The 18455-nt window shown below is 48.0% G+C and overlaps 2 protein-coding genes and 1 non-coding gene across 4 annotated transcripts; 2 read left to right on the forward strand and 1 right to left on the reverse strand.

The window, feature by feature from the left end:
* The first annotated feature begins 1140 nt into the window (after positions 1-1140).
* GABARAPL2 (GABA type A receptor associated protein like 2) lies at positions 1141-12089 on the forward strand. Its single transcript, XM_068992430.1, has 4 exons — positions 1141-1266; positions 1592-1647; positions 2774-2946; positions 11520-12089. The coding sequence occupies exons 1-4, from the start codon at positions 1233-1235 to the stop codon at positions 11608-11610; spliced, it is 354 nt and encodes a 117-aa protein (XP_068848531.1). The 5' UTR covers positions 1141-1232; the 3' UTR covers positions 11611-12089.
* Positions 8574-8646, forward strand: TRNAC-GCA (transfer RNA cysteine (anticodon GCA)). The gene has a single exon. It is a non-coding gene; the product is annotated as a tRNA-Cys (tRNA).
* A 2446-nt stretch (positions 12090-14535) lies between the features above and the next one.
* Positions 14536-16288, reverse strand: LOC138096432 (nuclear receptor-binding factor 2). 2 transcript variants are annotated; one of them, XM_068992631.1, is made up of 2 exons: positions 16125-16288; positions 14536-16039 (listed from the first exon to the last, which is right to left on the reverse strand). In XM_068992631.1, the coding sequence occupies exons 1-2, from the start codon at positions 16207-16209 to the stop codon at positions 15288-15290; spliced, it is 837 nt and encodes a 278-aa protein (XP_068848732.1). In that variant the 5' UTR covers positions 16210-16288; the 3' UTR covers positions 14536-15287. The 2 variants fall into 2 exon arrangements, with proteins under 2 accessions (XP_068848732.1, XP_068848731.1); XM_068992630.1 differs by having other exon boundaries at positions 14536-16263.
* Positions 16289-18455: the final 2167 nt, after the last annotated feature.

Below are 18455 nucleotides of genomic sequence, written 5' to 3' on the forward strand. Positions count from 1 at the left end.
CTGGCAATTAAGGTTAATGTTAAAATAACAAGAAATACTTCTAGAATGAAGCTATATTCCACAGCATCCATCAGGAATTTCAACTTAGGAAATGATAAATGACAATATGCAAACATACAAGCCTTTCAGATGCATCAGAATCACAAGCATGTGGCAAGGATCACGTGCCCAATTAAGTGAATATCTTCTTACATATTCACCAGCTCATAAACAGAGGGATGAACCAGAGCACAATGCCCTGGTGAGTCTTGGAGGAGGAAAGGAATAACGTCACTGGAGAACCTGAAGGCATATGGTCAGGCAGGACACACACACACACACACACCCCTTAGGTTGTGATGCTGAATGCCAAAGAAACCCACTTCATGCCTGGGTATCAGGGGAATTCTCTGGGTCTGACAGTCAGTCACCTCTAACTCCTCTGGCAATTAAGGTTAAATGGTCTCTTTGTGATCAGTGTGGTGTTACACTCCTCAAATGCACAGTTAATATAACTTTTCTTAAACGTTTATTCATTTATTCGTGAATAAGGGAAGGAGCTGGGATTTGTTTCAAATCCCAATTCCTAGGTCCAATGCAACAATTATGATTGTCCTCAGTACTGAACTCCCGCGTTGTCATCAGTACCCCTCCCCACACAGTCCCCTCAAACCAGTCACATCCCTCAGATTGAGCCCTGAACCTGCAGTCACTCCAAAGAATCCTCCCCAGAGTGTCAAAGCCCTAAGTAGACCCCTTGCCGTCACTGGCCACCAAAGCACCCTCTTCTGTCACTGAAACCTACAAAATTGCCCTCTTGTCACCAACGCCCCAGTCAGACTTGCCTATTGAACAGACTTCTGTAAGGGCTCTATCCTGTCGGCCGGACCTGCTCACCTCTTCCCTTTACTAACGTTCACCGAGACCCCACGCCTGCTACCAGCTCTCGAATACCCGCTCCGCAGTCATCACTATCCCTCACAGACCTCCCAGTCGCCCACTCTATTCCCCGCTCCGCCGAGCTACCCTCTAAGCCCCTCTCCTGACCCGCCCCTTGACGCGCGGCCCCGCCCCTTGACGCGATGTCCCGCGAGCCGCGCCGGAAGCCCCGCCCCTCCCGGTTGCTAGGCTCCGGCAGCCGGAAGTCCCGCCTGCCGTGTAGTCACCGCTGCTGCCGCCGTCGTTGTTGTTGTGGTAGGTGCGCTGAGCTCCGCGGCTCCGAGAGCCGGCTGCGTCCCTTCTTCGCCGCCGCCATGAAGTGGATGTTCAAGGAGGACCACTCGCTGGGTGAGCGCTCGGCCGCTGGCCCGGCCGTGGGGGCGGGGGCGGCGGGGGCCCCCTCCCCCACTCGGGCCGCCCCAGGCTGGGCCGGGCGGGGCGGGTGCTTCCCTTGGGGCTCGGGCGGCCGAGGTCCTGGCCCCCAGGGCGGTTGCCCACACGCCCCGGGCCGCCTTCTGCGGGCCCTGCTGGAGCCGGGGCCCCGAGGACCGGGCCCGCCCGGACGCTCAAGAAGACCGGGGGCGTGCGCAGGTCCTAGAGGGAGGAGGGCCGGGGTTCTGGGAGCCGGCCGGCGGGCAGGCGCGGCCGTCAGCCCCGTGTGTTTCTTCCTCAGAACATAGATGCGTGGAATCTGCGAAGATCCGAGCGAAATACCCCGACCGGGTTCCGGTGAGTGCATTCCCCGCCCCCTCGCCTCCCTGTCACCCCTGCCGTCTAGGACCGGTGGTGGGGCCAAGGCTGCTCAACAGTTGACAAGTTTAGACTACAGTCACGGTTGTGGTGGCAGATGGGCCACACTGGGTAAGGGGCCGTCGAGGGCCGCGACTTGACGGGCTGTAGTGGATGCTGTTCAGGTTGCTTCGGTGCTGAACCTCGCGATCTAGGCCAGCGAGCTGTCTGCAGCCTCTGGGCTCCCTAGCCAATTATGTAAGAAATGATGTTCTAGGACAGGGCGACAGGTCACAACCACTTTAGGGAATGGTGGTGGAGGGAGACGTTCACTTTGATCTTGAAAGTGGTTCTTAAGTCTCAGGACATTCATCTTTAACTTTGCGCCTTCCTCTTTACCTGACTTCTGGTTCCCTTTTCTCACCCTGACCCTGTCATCCTTTGCTGACCAAAAAAAAAAGTCTGAGCCGCCACTGATCAATAATGCTTATCCTGTATTTATCCCTTGATGGGGGAAATAATTTCTGTAACCCTTATTTATTTTTGAGGACATCCAGGCCTGTTATTGTAGCTTATTGCTTATGAACAGTTCCTTTGGGGAGAGGCAGGAGGGATAGATTTGAAACTTAGTTCAGAGAGAAGCAACAGGCCAAGTGAAGAGCTTGGTCCTTGGCTGCCTGGGGTTGCCAGTCATCCCCACTGATCTGTCCCTTCACATTTCCTGTGTTCCTTGGGATCTTAATTCCCCTGTAGTGTGAAGGCAGATACATTCTGGGGCCCTGGAGTAAGAGGCTGTAGAGGGGCCTTCACCAGATATTCTTGAGTCTGCCCAAAGTCTTGAAAAGCTTTGTAGTGAGAGCTGTGTTTCTCTTATGCATGCTGAGATCAGGGATGAGAACTGTATTAATAATTGACCACAGAAAAGCACTTACTGTTTCCTTGTAACACATGTATATCAATTCTTAATCTCCAGAGTGTGTGGTTTATTAAGCCAGGGGCATATTTGCTCATGTTGTGCCGTTTCCCACCCACCTCCTTGCCCACACACTGTTAATCAGCACTCCAGCAATGCAAAGCCAGAGCATCACGTTAGCAGTCCAGTCATGGCCTCACTTTGCTTTTGCAGGTGATTGTGGAAAAGGTCTCAGGCTCTCAGATTGTTGACATTGACAAACGGAAGTACCTGGTTCCATCCGACATCACTGTGGCTCAGTTCATGTGGATCATCAGGAAAAGGATCCAGCTTCCTTCTGAAAAGGCAATCTTCCTGTTTGTGGATAAGACAGTCCCACAGTCCAGGTGAGGGGTGTTTACTGGTATTGGACATCTGCTTGGTTGCTTACGGAACTCAAAACTTTGAAAGTCTGAAAACTTTTAGAGATCCTGATTAGAAATCTGAATTTTGTGCTCCCTGACATCAGGAGCTCAAGGAAAACAAGAAAGGGCTGCAATAGATGTGTGTGCACTTTGGGTTAAGAAAACAGAGCAAGGCCTGGACTTTTTTTTAAAAAAAGATGAAATTCAGCCTCAGATACCCAAGAATCCTTTTTAATAGTTCGGGACTTAATTAGGCTTAAGCCATCAGTAGAACTGAAGCCTGAAATGAGGTTTTTCTCCAAATGATCCATGAAATAAGTCCTGTCGTTCTTCCCCAGGAGCCTGTGGGCCCTGCTGAAGCTCAGCTTCAGTTAAGCACCCTGCCTGCTCGCTCGCTCTCCAGGCTCAGTCCTGGCCACTGTGAGAGTCCGCTGCCTGAGCCTCAGGTACCCGGAGGCGGCTCTTTACAGACTTAGCCTCCCTTTGCTCTGTCAGAGTAGCTGCCCTCTTGTTCTTGCTGTTGTGCTGCCTGGAAGCAGTCTTTGGGATACTTGGGGCCTGAATTGAGGCAGGGGCATTACAGTTCTCTTCAAGGTAGGTGACAGCCTAGCTTTAGTCTCCTGTGGAGAGAGGAGAATTTTCTGGCTCAATCTGTATCCCTGGTCAGTTCTTTTCTGTTACTGATTTGAGTAACAGAGCCAGATGCTGGCCCCCTTCCTCCTGAGTTTCATTTTGTTATCCCCCCAAAAGTAGTACTTCTGATGCTAAGGCTTTAAGAAGTCCTGGGAACTAGCCCAGTGTAGCCAAAATATGCTTCTTTTGAAAATCCTTGAAAGCTCCAGGAAAGGGCTAAGCCAAATTCTAGTCCCATTTCCTACGAATAGAATAACTTTGGCTATTTTTAAGGTTTTCTCTTTCCCATTCTCTGACACTTCTGCTTCCTGATGTTTGGCAGAGGATTGTGTGGAAATTGTGTGGACGGAGGAGCCTGGTGGGCTGCAGTCCATGGGGTCGCTGAGGGTCGGACACGACTGAGCGATTTCACTTTCACGCATTGGAGAAGGAAATGCCAACCCACTCCAGGTGTTCTTGCCTGGAGAATCCCAGGGACGGGGGAGCCTGGTGGGCTGCCGTCTATGGGGTCGCATAGAGTCGGACATGACTGAGGCGACTTAGCAGCAGCAGTAGCAGCAGGGGAGAATGGAAGGTCTGCCTTCCATTAGGCCAAGGCTCTGCCTGAGGAGAAAGGCCAGGCTCTGCCTAATGGGCGCCATGGCCTGCTTACAGCTCGAGCTTAGGAAGCTGTGGTGTTCCCAGGGGTCATCTTGTCACCCCGCTGGGCTCTCAGCCTTCCTTCCAGGCCTCTGGGCACTGTGGTGCTGGGTGCATTCTTCTCCAGGGGAGGCTAGGGAAGCCCTGGGCATCTGCGGTCATGTTCCGTTTCCTTTAAGGTGGTGGGGAGGTGGAGGTAAATAAATCTTCATGCCACCTGCAGCTTGTGCAGCTCCTTGACGGCCCTGTGTGTTCTCCTTCCCAGAGTTGGCTTCTTGGTGGGAAAAAGTTTGTGAGTAGGACCTGTAGCCTTGAGTTTTGTTTTCCTTGATCCTGATCTTCTGATACTTTTTGAAGAAATGAAGCAGGCTTCTGGAGACATTAAGATTATGTTAATGTAGCAATTACAATGGCTGCAGATTTTAACTAATGCCTCTCCCCCAGTAGAATTGGAAATGAAAAGTGATTCTCAGGGTAGCAGAGGCTGCTTTCTCTCTTAAGTTTTATTTGCCTTTCCAACCTGGTAAGAATCCTCCTTAAAACAGGTTACAGCAGTGACCCAAGGCACCCTAACCAGCCCCTCCACCCAGATCCTTCAGCGCCTTTGGCTCCAGTTAATGACTTCCTGGCCCACATTTAAGGCAGCAGTTCTTTGTTTGGGGGTTTTAGTCTTCAAAACAAGTTTGCTTATAAACAAAAGAGGCATGTGACATCCTCGGGCTGATCACCTGATCACCTGATTCCTGCACAGACAAGATTGGCAGTCTCCTCCTAAAGCTACAGTTTGACTCAGCTTCATCATTTCCTCCCCAAGGCAGTAGGAGCTTCTTCCTTAGCACTTTCCAGCCTCCTTAGGGAAGCGTGGAGCCTCCTTTAACCATTAGCCAGTGTTTGCAGCCTTTGGAGAGTGGCTGGGGAAATCACAGTTGAGAAAGGATGAGCCCTCCCCCATCCCATAACAAGCATATCTACACAAGGATTGCTTATGTCTGAGGCTGAGCAAAAGCAACTTCATTATTCTTGCCTTAGGGTGGGCTTGAGTGTTCCGGGACACAGGCGACCATCCTGTAAAATAGTGTGATTATTGTTTGAGTAGTCAGTGTTAATACTGACTCTAGAAATACAGACAGAAGCAAGTCCATAAGAGTTGTACATTGTACATTTTAAATCCATTCTGAGTTTTTTTTTTTTTTTAGAAAGGGGAGATCTCAACTGCCTTTTCCCATTTAGCATTGGAAAGTTGAATTCTTGGCCTAGGTGCCTGCATCTAGAATCAGGCTGGAAACCAAAGGAAAACTGTGTCTTGGTGCAGACAGGACTTGAGAAAGAATATCATTATTGTATAAGCTTTCCAGTCAAAGCTTCAGTGGGGAACCCAGACCTGGCAGTGGGGCCTACCTTGTGGTCTTTGTTTAGAGCACAGATAAGAGTCTTATTAATCCCTTGTTTAAAATAGAAACTGGGGTATATTAGTAAATTAAATATATCCAATACTTTGGCCACCTCATGTGAAGAGTTGACTCATTGGAAAAGACCCTGATGCTGGGAGGGATTGAGGGCAGGAGGAAAAGGGGACAAGAGAGGGTGAGATGGCTGGATGGCATCACTGACTTGATGCACATGAGTTTGGTTAAACTCTGAGAGTTGGTGATGGACAGGGAAGCCTGGTGTGGTGCAATTCATGGGGTCGCAAAGAGTCGGACATGACTGAGCGACTGAACTGAACTGAACTGAAGATGTTGTAATTTGGGAATGTTATGTTGGGAAATCTGTGCTGTTTAGTATTACAGTATTTAATTGTTCCTGGCTCTTTTTTTGTTAGTTCTTTTGTTCCTGGCTCTTAGAAAGGTACTGCATAAAAGAAGTTATGATGTCTTACAGTTCATTTAAACCTTATTTAGAAATATGCTTCAATTTAATACTTTTGAGCACTTCTGGGTAAATACCTCTTCAAAGCAGGGTTTAGTTTAGTAGTGGAATAGAGTATTTATATCAGAGAAAAACCTGATAAAAAAATAGGCAGTGGTTAATTTTTTGTATTTTAGGGAGCCTCTAGGGCCATATTAATTTTAACTTTGAGGCCAGTGTCTTTCCAGGGTTCACTGCAGTAGCCACTGTCCTCTCCCCTCACCCCCCACCCCGCTTCCCCCGCTGGAAAAGAGACAGATCCAGGTCTAGTGGAAGCACGTGGGCTTCAAAGCAGATGGATGGCCAGGTGGCCCATCGGTCCAGCCAATTCATGAGTCAGGCTGGGTCCCACAGCCTCCACAAGCTGACCTTGGCCGGGGCCGAGGAAAGCTGGTACAGGGACGGGGCGTCCACGATTCTAGGTCAGCCGCCCCCGATTCATAAGCTGTCGAGTAGCTTAAAACTAGTTTGCCCTCAGCAGCATGGCTCTTCTTAGATGTGGGTCCTTCTGAAAAGTGCCTTTATTACCGGTTAGTTTGTCTAGACCTGTTTGATCTTGAATGGAGGGGTGGGGGACAAGGCTTTAGGGAGCAGTTTAGGGTCATGCCACTCAGGGTCCCACCACACCTTAGCTTGCCTCAAATCTGCTGTTGGCTTTTCCTGTTTCTTCCCTGTCAGACTGAGAGCTTGAAGGTGGCGTCCTTCTTAGATGACTGTAACACACGATGCCGCAGCAGTGTGCGTTAGTGCCGGGCTGGGGGTCGTCCTTGGGTGTCTTCTGTAGCCGTAACTCGGGCAGGAATCCTTGGCGTTGCAGTGCTGCCCGTGGGTTGCCAGCCTGACCGACGCATTCGAGCAGCCTGCCTGCCTGCGCCGACCTGGCGCTCCAGCGGCGGCCTGCCTGTGCTGAGTGCCCTGGGCCTCCGAATCCCGAGGGGCCCCGCTTCTCAGCGGCATGGGGCTTGTTGGAAAGGAGCAGCCAGCCTTCTGCTGTGCCCTGGGGAAGAGAAGTGTGATTTACATCCCTGCACTTCCACTTGGCTATCCTTTTAATGGGAATTGTTTTTTAAAATTACTTTTATTAAACTATATTTGTAGCCCAGCTCTTTTTTGGTTCCAGACCGAGTTATTCTGTGTGTGTGGCCTCATCCCACAAGTGCTGTTTTCAAATCATACTGTACAGATGCTTTCTTGGCACTAGGAAGCCTTGGAAACAGGTGTCCAGTCATGGGCGCAGACTGGAGCGTTTAGATCCCAGCCGTGAGCAGTCAGTTTTCAAGTTCCTGCCCAGGGGATACCTGAGTATAAGGACATAGTGCTCTTGCCAACTGAGTAGGCTCCGTAAGATGCTGCGTGGCAGAGAAACAGAGCAGCGAGTGGGCTCTTAAAGTCATTAGGCAAGGCCACCTAGTTATGAAAACACACGATCTGAAGGCGGGGCCCTAAGACCTGCTTGGTGTGGATACAGAGGCTGCAGCAGTGGCGTCCCTGGGAGCTTGTTTGAAATGTAGAACCTCAGGCTTGACCTTGACCTTCCCAGTCCAAATGGCATTTTAACAAGACATCCAGGTGATTCTGTATGCATGTGTGTATGTGAGGAGCGCTGTTCCAAGGGCGATCTTTGCAGAAGGTATAGGAGCGCTGACACTCGGCTGTGAGGTCCAGTTGTGTGTTCACGTGAAGGCAGCACAACTTGGTGGCAAGAATGCCTCCCAGCTTTGTGATCTGGGGAGAATTATTTAACCTCTGGGCTTCACTTTTATTGTCTGAACTATGGGTTATGATTGTACCTGCCTCCTAAGACTGTTCCGAGGGTAAAGAGTTATGTATGAAATACACTTAGAACAAGTGCTTGGCACGTAAGTGTTTGCTGTTAAAGTTAGGATTTTTATGATCAGCCTCTGTAGCTGCTAGGGCACTGTTAAACAGATTTATAAACCCAAGTTTTACCAAAAGACAATGGACTCTAAAGACAGAAAGCCACATGATTATAGCGCTCCCTCCCCCACCCCGTCAGAGTCTCAGAGCTTGCCTTCGCAGGGGGTCCATGGTCATTGTTCCCTGCAGACAGCGTTCAGAGTTGGGGATTTATAAAGCTCCTCGGGTATTTCTAACTCAGCAGCAGGATTTCGAATCACTGCCCTTGAGCTTGTAACTTGCTAGAAGAGCAGAACTTAAGTCTGGCACATGGAACCAAACTTCACGTAGACATCCAGGGGTTGCTGCCCTTGAATTGCACACAGTGTCTGTTGCTTCCAGGCCCTGTGGTAACGGTACTGGGGAAATTGTAGTTCAGGTCTTATCAAGACCACCCTGGACTCTTGTGCCAAGTGGTGCGGAGTGGTGGCGATAGCAGTAGCTCTCTTCCCCTTTGCCTCATTTTGAGGATTCTCAGGGAAAAGCAATGTTCCTTAGGGTGCCAGTGGGCTTCCCCGGTGGCTTAGACGGTAAAGCGTCTGCCTGCAGTGCAGGAGACCCAGGTTCAATCCCTGGGTTGGGAAGATCCCCTGGAGAAGGAAATGGCAATCCACTCCAGTACTCTTGCCTGGAAAATTCCATGGACTGAGGAGCTTGGTGGCCTACAGTCCATGGGGTCGCAAAGAGTTGGACACGACTGAGTGACTTCACTTTCACTTCACTTTTAGGGTGCCAGCCACCGGAGCTAAAAGTCTTCGTGAGAGACGTGGCTTCTCATTCCAACCTTTTGCTAGTTGCTGGCTCCTCACTCCTGCCTTGTCACTCTTCTTCCTAGTAAGGTGCTCTTATAGATAGGCATCTCCCCCTGTGGCAAAAGGCTTGTTTCTCAAGTTGGCTGCACTAGGAATCATCTTGGGCATCTTAAAACTTATTGACCCCTGGGTCCTACCTCCAGAGATTCTGCTTTAGTTGGTCTGGGGGAGGGCTTGGGCATGTTTTTCAAGCTCCTCATTGTTTCTGCAGCTGAGGTGGAGGCCTGCCACTCGGAACAGGCTGCCCCTGGGTCCTCACATGTTCCAGGGCAGTGCAGTCCATAAAGTGGCACACAAGCCACCTGTGTGATTCTACATATTCTAGCAGCCACATTAAACAAGAATAGTATATCTTACCTATCTGATATACCCAAAATGTCATCATTTCCACAGGTAATCGAAATTGAGATAATTTTGCCTCTTTTTTTCCTATACTTTGACACTTTGAAATCTTGTGTATATTTTACACTTAGAGCACATCACAATTCAGATGAACCACTTTTCAAGCGCTGAACACAGATACACAGTGGCCACTGCATTGGACAGCGGAAACGTTTCTATCAAAGCAGAAATTTCTCACGGACAGTGCTGCTTCAGGGAGTCCTTATTTTACAAATTCCCCCTCAGAGCCTGGCAGAGCACAGTTCTAATTGTACAGGACAGCCTATTTTGTATTCATACTCATCCACTCCTACATTGTTACTAATTCTCACCTGCCCACACAGTTCAGTTCAGTCGCTCAGTCGTGTCCAACTCTTTGCGACCCCATGAATTGCAGCACGCCAGGCCTCCCTGTCCATCACCAACTCCCGGAGTTCACCTAGACTCAACGTCCATCCAGTCAGTGATACCATCCAGCCATCTCATCCTCTGTCGTCCCCTTTTCCTCCTGCCCCCAATCCCTCCCAGCATCAGGGTCTTTTTCAGTGAGTCAACTCTTTGCATGAGGTGGCCAAAGTACTGGAGTTTCAGCTTCAGCATTATTCCCTCCAAAGAAATCCCAGGGCTGATCTCCTTCAGAATGGACTGGTTGGATATCCTTGCAGTCCAAGGGACTCTAAAAAGTTTTCTCCAATACCACAGTTCAAAAGCATCAATTCTTTGGTGCTCAGCTTTCTTCACAGTCCAACTCTCACATCCATACATGACCACTGGAAAAACCATAGCCTTGACTAGATGGACCTTAGTCGGCAAAGTAATGTCTCTGCTTTTGAATATGCTATCTAGGTTGGTCATAACTTTTCTTCCAAGGAGGAAGCGTCTTTTAATTTCATGGCTGCAGTCACCATCCGCAGTGATTTTGGAGCCCAAAAAATAAAGTCTGACACTGTTTCCACTGTTTCCCCATCTATCTCCCATGAAGTGATGGGACCAGATGCTATGATGTTCGTTTTCTGAATGTTGAGCTTTAAGCCAACTTTTTCACTCTCTCACTTTAATCAAGAGGCTTTTTAGTTCCTCTTCAGTTTCTGCCATAAGGGTGGTGTCATCTGCATATCTGAGGTTATTGATATTTCTCCCGGCAATCTTGATTCCAGCTTGTGTTTCTTCCAGCCCAGCGTTTCTCATGATGTGCTCTGCATAGAAGTTAAATGAGCAGCCAGCCCTCTAAACTGAGAAAGCGCCAGGAAGAAACTTCCCCTTTATACAGAAATGTAGTCTCTGCTCCTGTTTACGTGGAGGTCTCTCACAGCAGCCAGGAGCAAAGCAGGGCTGTTGGGCAGTTTGTCCTTACCATCTTGAGGCCCCAACCCCTCTCTGTGTACCCGCTGGCCCTGGTTTTACTGAGTCCTGCATGGAAGCATCTCTTGTGACCTTTCTGGGTTTAGTGACCTCTGATGTCTCGAGCTGGCTCCCAGACTGCTCTGTCAGTGCTGGCTCTGGCTGACACCCCATCTCCCCCCAGACGTAGTCATGCCCGTTTAGCACGTGTCTGGACCTCCTGCTCGTCTCCACTAGTGCAGTCAGGTGGCCAGAACTCAGGTGTTCCTAGTGTTAACTCTGGAGCCAGTGCGGCTTGGCTTCATGGCAGAGCACACTCAGGTCTCCCCTGCTGCAGTCTGTTGTACTGCTAAGGGAAAGCCAGCTCTCCTCCCCCGCCTGCTTAGCTGGAGCAGTGTCTGTTCATGGAGGCTTCTTAGGCAGGACGTCCTTGGCTCCCGATACAATGAGAGCTTCTTGCACTACGTGCGAGGAGAGCAGCTTCCCTTTGATGATGCCGATGCAGGTCTCGGGCACAGGTTTCTGGCAGGGGAGGTTCCACAGGAATCATGTCAGGTACTAAGTTATAAATCGTGAGAGGCCAGCTGCAAGGAGGCACTCTTGCCCACCTTTGTCCTCCGCTCCCACAGATGGGCTCTTGGGTTCTTGTTCCGGTTTTCTCCCCTGCCCCTGGCGTTCAGGAAGCATTGTGAAAGCACTCCCTGGGAGCTGGGGCTGGCGGCCTTGCCTTGAGATAGGCGGCTGCTGCTAGTCTAATCCCTGATTCCCCGAGGCCTAATTACTTTTATCAACCGCCCATCAGAGGTGTTACGGAGAGTAGCTAAAGTAGTGGGCTCCTTATCCTCAAGCCATTTTTCTCCCAACAGCTGGACTCGGTCATCAACCCCAATTCTCAGTGTTCTTTCTTTGTTTCTCTGTTTCAAGCCTAACTATGGGGCAGCTTTACGAGAAGGAAAAAGATGAAGACGGATTCTTGTACGTGGCCTACAGTGGCGAGAACACTTTCGGCTTCTGAGGGCCGGCGCTGGGCTGGTGCAGCGCTCCCGCTGGGGATCTTGTACATAGCCGGCCATCTTCAGTTACTCTACCAGAGCCTCTTCACACAGACCTATCAGTGCATTTGTAACTGGATTTACTTCTTAATATATCGGAAGGTTTTGTCTCCTTAGACTAGTAAATTATCTGCAGAGTTTTATTTTGAGTTTTTCTTTTGTGCACTGTCCTCATGGCTATACCCTCCAGAGAACCTGTTCCTCTGGGAATCTTATTTAATGAAGATATTTCCATATTGAAGTGAGGGAGGTGGGAATTAAAGTGAAAGGGGAGATGATGCATTTATTCTGGATTATGTTTGAAGTGTTAGATGGTGAAGTGTTAAAAGCATCCAAATTAAATCCATAGCAATCAGAACACTTGCTTTACTAGATTTTGCCAACTGCCAGTCATGTTGGACTGAGCTAATCTGTTCCTCTTTCTGAAACTATTAAGGTAAATAATTAACAATAAAACTTCCTCTTATAAAGGCACTGCAGTGTGACCGTGTCCTTCATTCACCTTGTTTTAGATGGGTGAGGGAAGGAGCTCCTACGTCCGCCAGGCCAGGAGGAGGGTTTGTGGGGCCCATGGCAGAGCAGCTGGGCCTAGGGAGCCTGTGGGGGGACTTGTTTTAAGTGGCCAGTGTGCCCTCTGAAAAGGTGCATGTCGAGGGGTCCTCTCCCACTGCTGTTTTCTGACTGCCCTGACCCTCCACCTTTGGGGAACTTCTTTTACTGGCACATTCTTTTCAGAATTTGTTTTTGGAAGTCCAGTTATATGTGAATATATGTTCAAAATGTTTCTTAAACAAAAGAGAACACATTATATAAACTTTTTTTCAGTGAGCAGTATATCATGATGGTCTTTCCATACCAATTCATAGAAAGCCTTTTCATTTATTTTAGTATTACATTGTGTGGGTTTATCATTATTACTGAAACTGAGCGGACCCTGTGTGGCTCCTGGGCGTGGAAACCTTTCCATGTGACCTGTTCTTGTAGGGAAATAGACTCCAGCCTCCATGACCTTCCCTGAGTTCCAAAGGGCAGATTCAAACGCCTGTTAATCAAGGAAGGGTGATGCAGTCACCAACTCAATGGACATAAAGTTGAGCAAACTCTGGGAGAGAGTGGAGGACAGAGGAGCCTGGCCTGCTGTAGTCCGTGTCCGCAGAGTCGGACACGACTTAAAGACTGAACGGCAACAAATCAGGGAAGGGAGGGGATGCAGAGCCTGGGAAGAGCAGCCTAGAAACAGTAGTGAAGCCCGTGGGCGAGGCTCTGGTTCCAGGTCAAGGGATACACAGAATACCTTTGAGCTCTTTACAGAACTCAAACTCCCAACAAATGGAAAAGTGAAAGTGAAAGTTGGTCAGTCGCCTCCGACTCTTTGTGACCCCATGGAATTCTCTGGGCCAGAATACTGGAGTGGGTAGAACCCAGGTCTCCTGCATTGCAGGCGGATTCTTTACCAGCTGAGCCACAAGGGAAGCCCCAAGAAATGGAAGGTTAGCATTCTTCATTCCAGACAAGACCCTTCGAGGCCGGACTAAGGGAGTGTGGGCCCTGCAGACACTGACTTACATGTTCATCTCACAGATGAAGGAACAGCACCTAAAACATCTCCAAACCTATTTAACTTCTAAGTAAATTAAGAGGTCTTTAATTTGATAAAGGGGATTCATAAAAACGTGTAGCAAATATGTACATTTTAGTAAATACAGCTATGGTGAATGAGGCAGTGTGGTACTGACATTGGGACAGACAAATATTTTAATGGAACAAAACCTAGGAATTGATCTGTGTATAAAACATGGCATAACAAGTTATCAGGGAAATAATGAACCAGTTAACAAATGGGACCACAACAGTTGGTTACTTAATACGGTAAAATTTCAGAGGCATTCCTATTAAAAACAGTAACTCAAAAAGGAAATCCGAAGGGTGAACTCTATGGTATATGAATTATATCTCAATGAAGCTATTAAGAAGTCTGCTCTCAGTGCTTTTCTGAACTTTGTTCTGGCATAAAACTAATGAGAGGAAAAGTAAAGGAGAGGCAAAAGAATCAGGAAGGAGCACTATAATATACAGACGGTGCTAATCTACACAGAAAAACCTAAGATAATCTATACGAATTGGAAGAAAGTTCTCTGTGGCTGGTGGATACCAGATCAGTCACAAATATTGATGTTTCTATACACCAGTTATGACCATTTAGGGAATATTACAGGAAAAAATTCATTTTCAATAGAAGTAAAATGAATATGTGCATAGGAATAAACAATATGATATGTAAGACCTTTATGGAAAAAATTACTGAAGACCATAAAAAAGAGATAACCCTAATACACCATATTCAAGGATGGGAACATCCAGGACTATAAAAATGCATATTGCCCCCAGATTAACCTGTGAGTTTAATACCGTTTCAATAAAAATCCGAATCAGGTGTATGTCTGTGTAATCTGACAGTTGCTGGCAAAAGTCCATTAACTGGAGAGCAAAAGCCAAGAATAACAAGGAAATGTTAAGAAAAACAAGCCAGGGAGTTCTGTGTTAGCAGTAATTAAGTAATTAAGACTGTGCCATGTGGCAAAGAAACAGACACAAACCAGGGAACACAACGGAAACCCAGAGTTAGACCCATGTTTAAAATATAGCCGTGATGGCATGAAAAATCAAAGGGGGAGTGAACCTGTTCATCTGTTATTTTATAATTGGTTTATATATATATATAATATATATATGAATATAGATTAAATAATGCATCAAATAAATTCAAGATGAATTAAACATCTAAATGTGGAACAGCAAAACTTTATTTTTTATTTATTTATTTTTTAAAGGTATAAAATACAATTACTTTATTGATTTATTACAATCAAATACTGCCGACTAGCATTACTTCACTCGTGCATCATTAAAAACAAAAGGATATTTCCTTGATATTTTCAAATGATGCATTACACAATAAACAAAAAAAGTTAGAACTTAAAATGCACCCTGATTAATAATGTAAACTGGTAATTAAAAAAAGCATAACTAATAATTTGGTTCCTTTCTTCATAAATGGAAATTTAAATATCTCTCCTTATAGTCTTGAGGTTATCATTATGTTATGAGTAGTGCAAAGTGTGGCACAGTTTCTTCTAGAAAGGTGTGTCTTACACACCTTACTGGACAAAGGAAACGTGCATGACAAGAGACGCGTACAGTCAATGCATGATGGAAAGCATGTTTCAAATCCAAGGCAGCCCCCTAGGCAACCATATTATTCAGGTTTTGCATTATCGTTTATGGCATTACAGCTTAATTACACATAACATACTTCTATAAATTTTAACCCTGAAGATAAAAATAAATGTTGCTTGAAAAAAATTATTCCAGGTAGCCATTTGGTTTGTATCAGGAGAAAGTGAACCTCCAACAGTTTCGTATCTGCCAGGTCTGGAATCACTCACTGGAGTCAGTAAATGAGACGTGCGACATGCTCCGCGGTAGCTGTGCCGAGTCCTGCCAAGCCTCTTCTCTGCAGTGTGCCTGGCGCAGCATCTCCGGGACTACCCTTGCACGCGGCTTTCCCTTCTTCACTGTCGCTAGATTATCTGTATTACCATATTATTTCCTCTCTTTACCTCTTCTATGGCCTTCCCTTTTAATTATTCATAAATCCTTTCAGAAAATCCTCAGAGAGCTCCATGAGGGGAAGTTCTGGAGATGGGAAATCCAAGGGCGGAAGATTGGGTATTGGAATATCCTTGGCTTTCCCAGTGTTTGAGGCAAACTTCTGCCAGGTTGAAGAGGCTGCTGCAGTTTCTGAATGTGGTGGCAAGCTCCATAACTCTGACTTTTCTACAAAATCAGCATCTACATCAAGCTCCTTTTCTATTGGGCCTTTTAGAAGTCTGGCCTTTTCCGCCTTTAGCTGTTTATTCTCTCTCCGTAATCTTTCATTCTCAGCCACGAGGAATTCCACATGTCTCTTCAAATCTGCAATTTTGGTGGCCTGTTCCTCTATAATTGTTTTATCATCTTTTGGGGCTTTGCTTCCAATGCATGGCTCTGCTGGCTCCCTCTTCTGCTGAAGTAAAAATAGTAGTGTGTCTGGATCCCTGTCAAAGACCCCCTGAATTTCAGGCAAGTGTTTCTCTGTGGAAAGGCTGTACTTCTGAGAGAGCAGGGGGCTCTGGCCGTCTGCATCCTCAGCCGAGGGTCTGTGAGATGCCTGAAGCTGGGCAGCTGCTTCCTTGTCTGTGCTCTGCTGGGCTTTCAGTCTCTCCTCCCGCTTGGCCCTCTTCCATCTCTCCTGGATGAGGAGGAGCTGTTTCATGTGGCTATCCCTTTGCAGTTCCAGTGATAAGTGAGCCTGCTCAGACTGTGTTAGCTTCATGGCTTCAGAAAGATATGCTGCAGCCTTTTTGTGACAAGAAATAGCCTCTTCGTATTTCCCTGCAGCTAACAAACGATCTGCTCGTCTGCTCTGTTGATGGGCCAGGTTGAGGGGTCCTTCCATTACTTCCATAGACCCCGGGGTAAGCGGCGGCCTGAGGAAGGGGAGCGACGGATCCCGGGCACATGGAGGGGAACAGCTGGAGAGCGCGAACGCAGCGGAGGCAACTGTGGCCCCACTCCGCGCCCCCAAAGCTAGCAGCGGGCGCAGAAGAAGCAACAACCCCACCACTTCCTCCTCGAACAGCAAAACTTTAAAAAAAATCTAGGAAAAACAATCTGGAACAGCTACTGTCTTTTAAGAGTTGGGAAAGAGAGACATCCCTGGTGGCGCAGTGGTAAAGACTCTGCCAGGGTTTGATCCCCGCTTGGGGCAGATCCTGCGGACATGCCGAGAAGCAGCTCAGCCTGTGCTCTGGAGCCCGGGAACCGCAGACACCGAGTCCATGCGCTGCAGCTGCCGAAGCCCTCGGGCCCCGGGGCCTGTGCTCCGCAACGAGAAGCCACTGCGAGGAGGAGCTGGAGCACCGCAGCCGGACGGTAGCCCCTGCTCACTGCAGCAAGAGAAGAGGCCGTGCAGCCACAAAGACCCAGCACAGCGCAACCAGGGCACCCCCCTACAAAGGCAGCCCAAGCATCTGCTTCAAGGAGAATTCAGGAGGCAGTGTACATGTTTTTATTCTCAAAAGCCTCACTCTTCATTAGACTGAATGGTATAATGCTTTAAAAAAGCACAACTGGGGATTTAAAGTTCCCCTTTTCATCTTTATTTCCTCAGGGAGAAAAAAAATCCTGGTGGTTGACATTGCGAAGGCAAGGCCTCAAGAGTTAGGTAGGAGGATCTATATATATATCTCTGTGATCAACAGCCCTGCTTCCTCGCCTCCTTAGCTGCTAGAGACAGGCTGCTGCTTCCAGATGTGGGAAGGGGTGGTGCACGTGAGCAAACGCCTGGTGCACAGCACGGGGCTCCAGATCATTTGCCCAACAGGCTTCTTCTATGGATGATCTCTCAGGTTTGTTAGAAGCAGCTCTGGAAATCCGGATCAGTAAACTGCAGAAAAGAGTCCTTTATGAACAGCAGCCGGAGACCAAGGCTGGCCTTGGACACGTGGCCAGCAGCCCTCCTCAAGCCTGTGCTGAACGGTGTCTCACCCCACCCTCAGTCAAAGGTAAGGATACTGACACTCTTGAAAATGCACTTACCCACCCACGATCAGATGCTCAGAGCCTCCTGGAGCCACAACTCAAATCTGTAGCCAAAATCCATCTTTGTTCTGCTAGACCAGAGGTTACAAACCGAACGCCTGTGTCTCTACGTGGCCCCTAAACATACATCTAGAAATACAACTTTCTTGCTTCTCCTCAGTTGGCCAGAACAACAACAACAGCAAAATGGCTCCTCTTTGGACAAGTAACTTTCCAGTTTATTCCATCCACTTTTTAAAGTTTTCCAATTCCTGGATATATTTGGGCTTACAACCTTTGCACCATAATTTACATGCCATCCTTTATTTTAGAACAGAATTTCCCCAAAGTACATGCAATCAAAACAGTAACTCTCATTGGCCCTCATCTTTGATGAGAGAGGCAGAGAACTGGGAGGCACGATCTGCCTGTGTCGGCACAGGTGACCGAACCCTGGAGTCGGTGGAGACTCCTGCTCCCTCACTCTAAAGCCTAGTTCTTTGGCTGCCAGCTGTTTTTCTCAGCCCGGCAGTCACTGAGGTGCTGGGCTGGGAGGACAGTCACAATACCACTGGGGAAAGGACAGAAAGTATGGCATGAAAATACCACCTGAAATGGCACTCAGTTCAGTTGCTCAGTCGTGTCCGACTCTTTGCGACCCCATGAATGCAGCATGCCAGGCCTCCCTGTCCATCACCAACTCCCAGACTTCACTCAAACTCATGTGCATCGAGTCAGTGATGCCATCCAGCCATCTCATCCTCTCTCGTCCCCTTCTTCTCCTGCCCCCAATCCCTCCCAGCATCAGAGTCTTTTCCAATGAGTCAACTCTTCGCATGAGGTGGCCAAAGTACTGGAGTTTCAGCTTTAGCATCATTCCTTCCAAAGAACACCCAGGACTGATCTCCTTGAGAATGGACCGGTTGGATCTCCTTGCAGTCCAAAGGACTCTCAAGAGTCTTCTCCAACACCACAGTTCAAAAGCATCAATTCTTCAGCACTCAGCTTTCTTCACAGTCCAACTCTCACATCCATACATGAGCACTGGAAAAACCATAGCCTTGACTAGATGGACCTTTGTTGGCAAAGTAATGTCTCTGCTTTTCAATATGCTATCTAGGTTGGTCATAACTTTCCTTCCAAGGAGTAAGCGTTTTTTAATTTCATGGCTGCAATCACCATCTGC

The sequence above is a fragment of the Capricornis sumatraensis genome, chromosome 20 (genome assembly GCF_032405125.1).
Source record: "Capricornis sumatraensis isolate serow.1 chromosome 20, serow.2, whole genome shotgun sequence".
Taxonomy (NCBI): domain Eukaryota; kingdom Metazoa; phylum Chordata; class Mammalia; order Artiodactyla; family Bovidae; genus Capricornis; species Capricornis sumatraensis.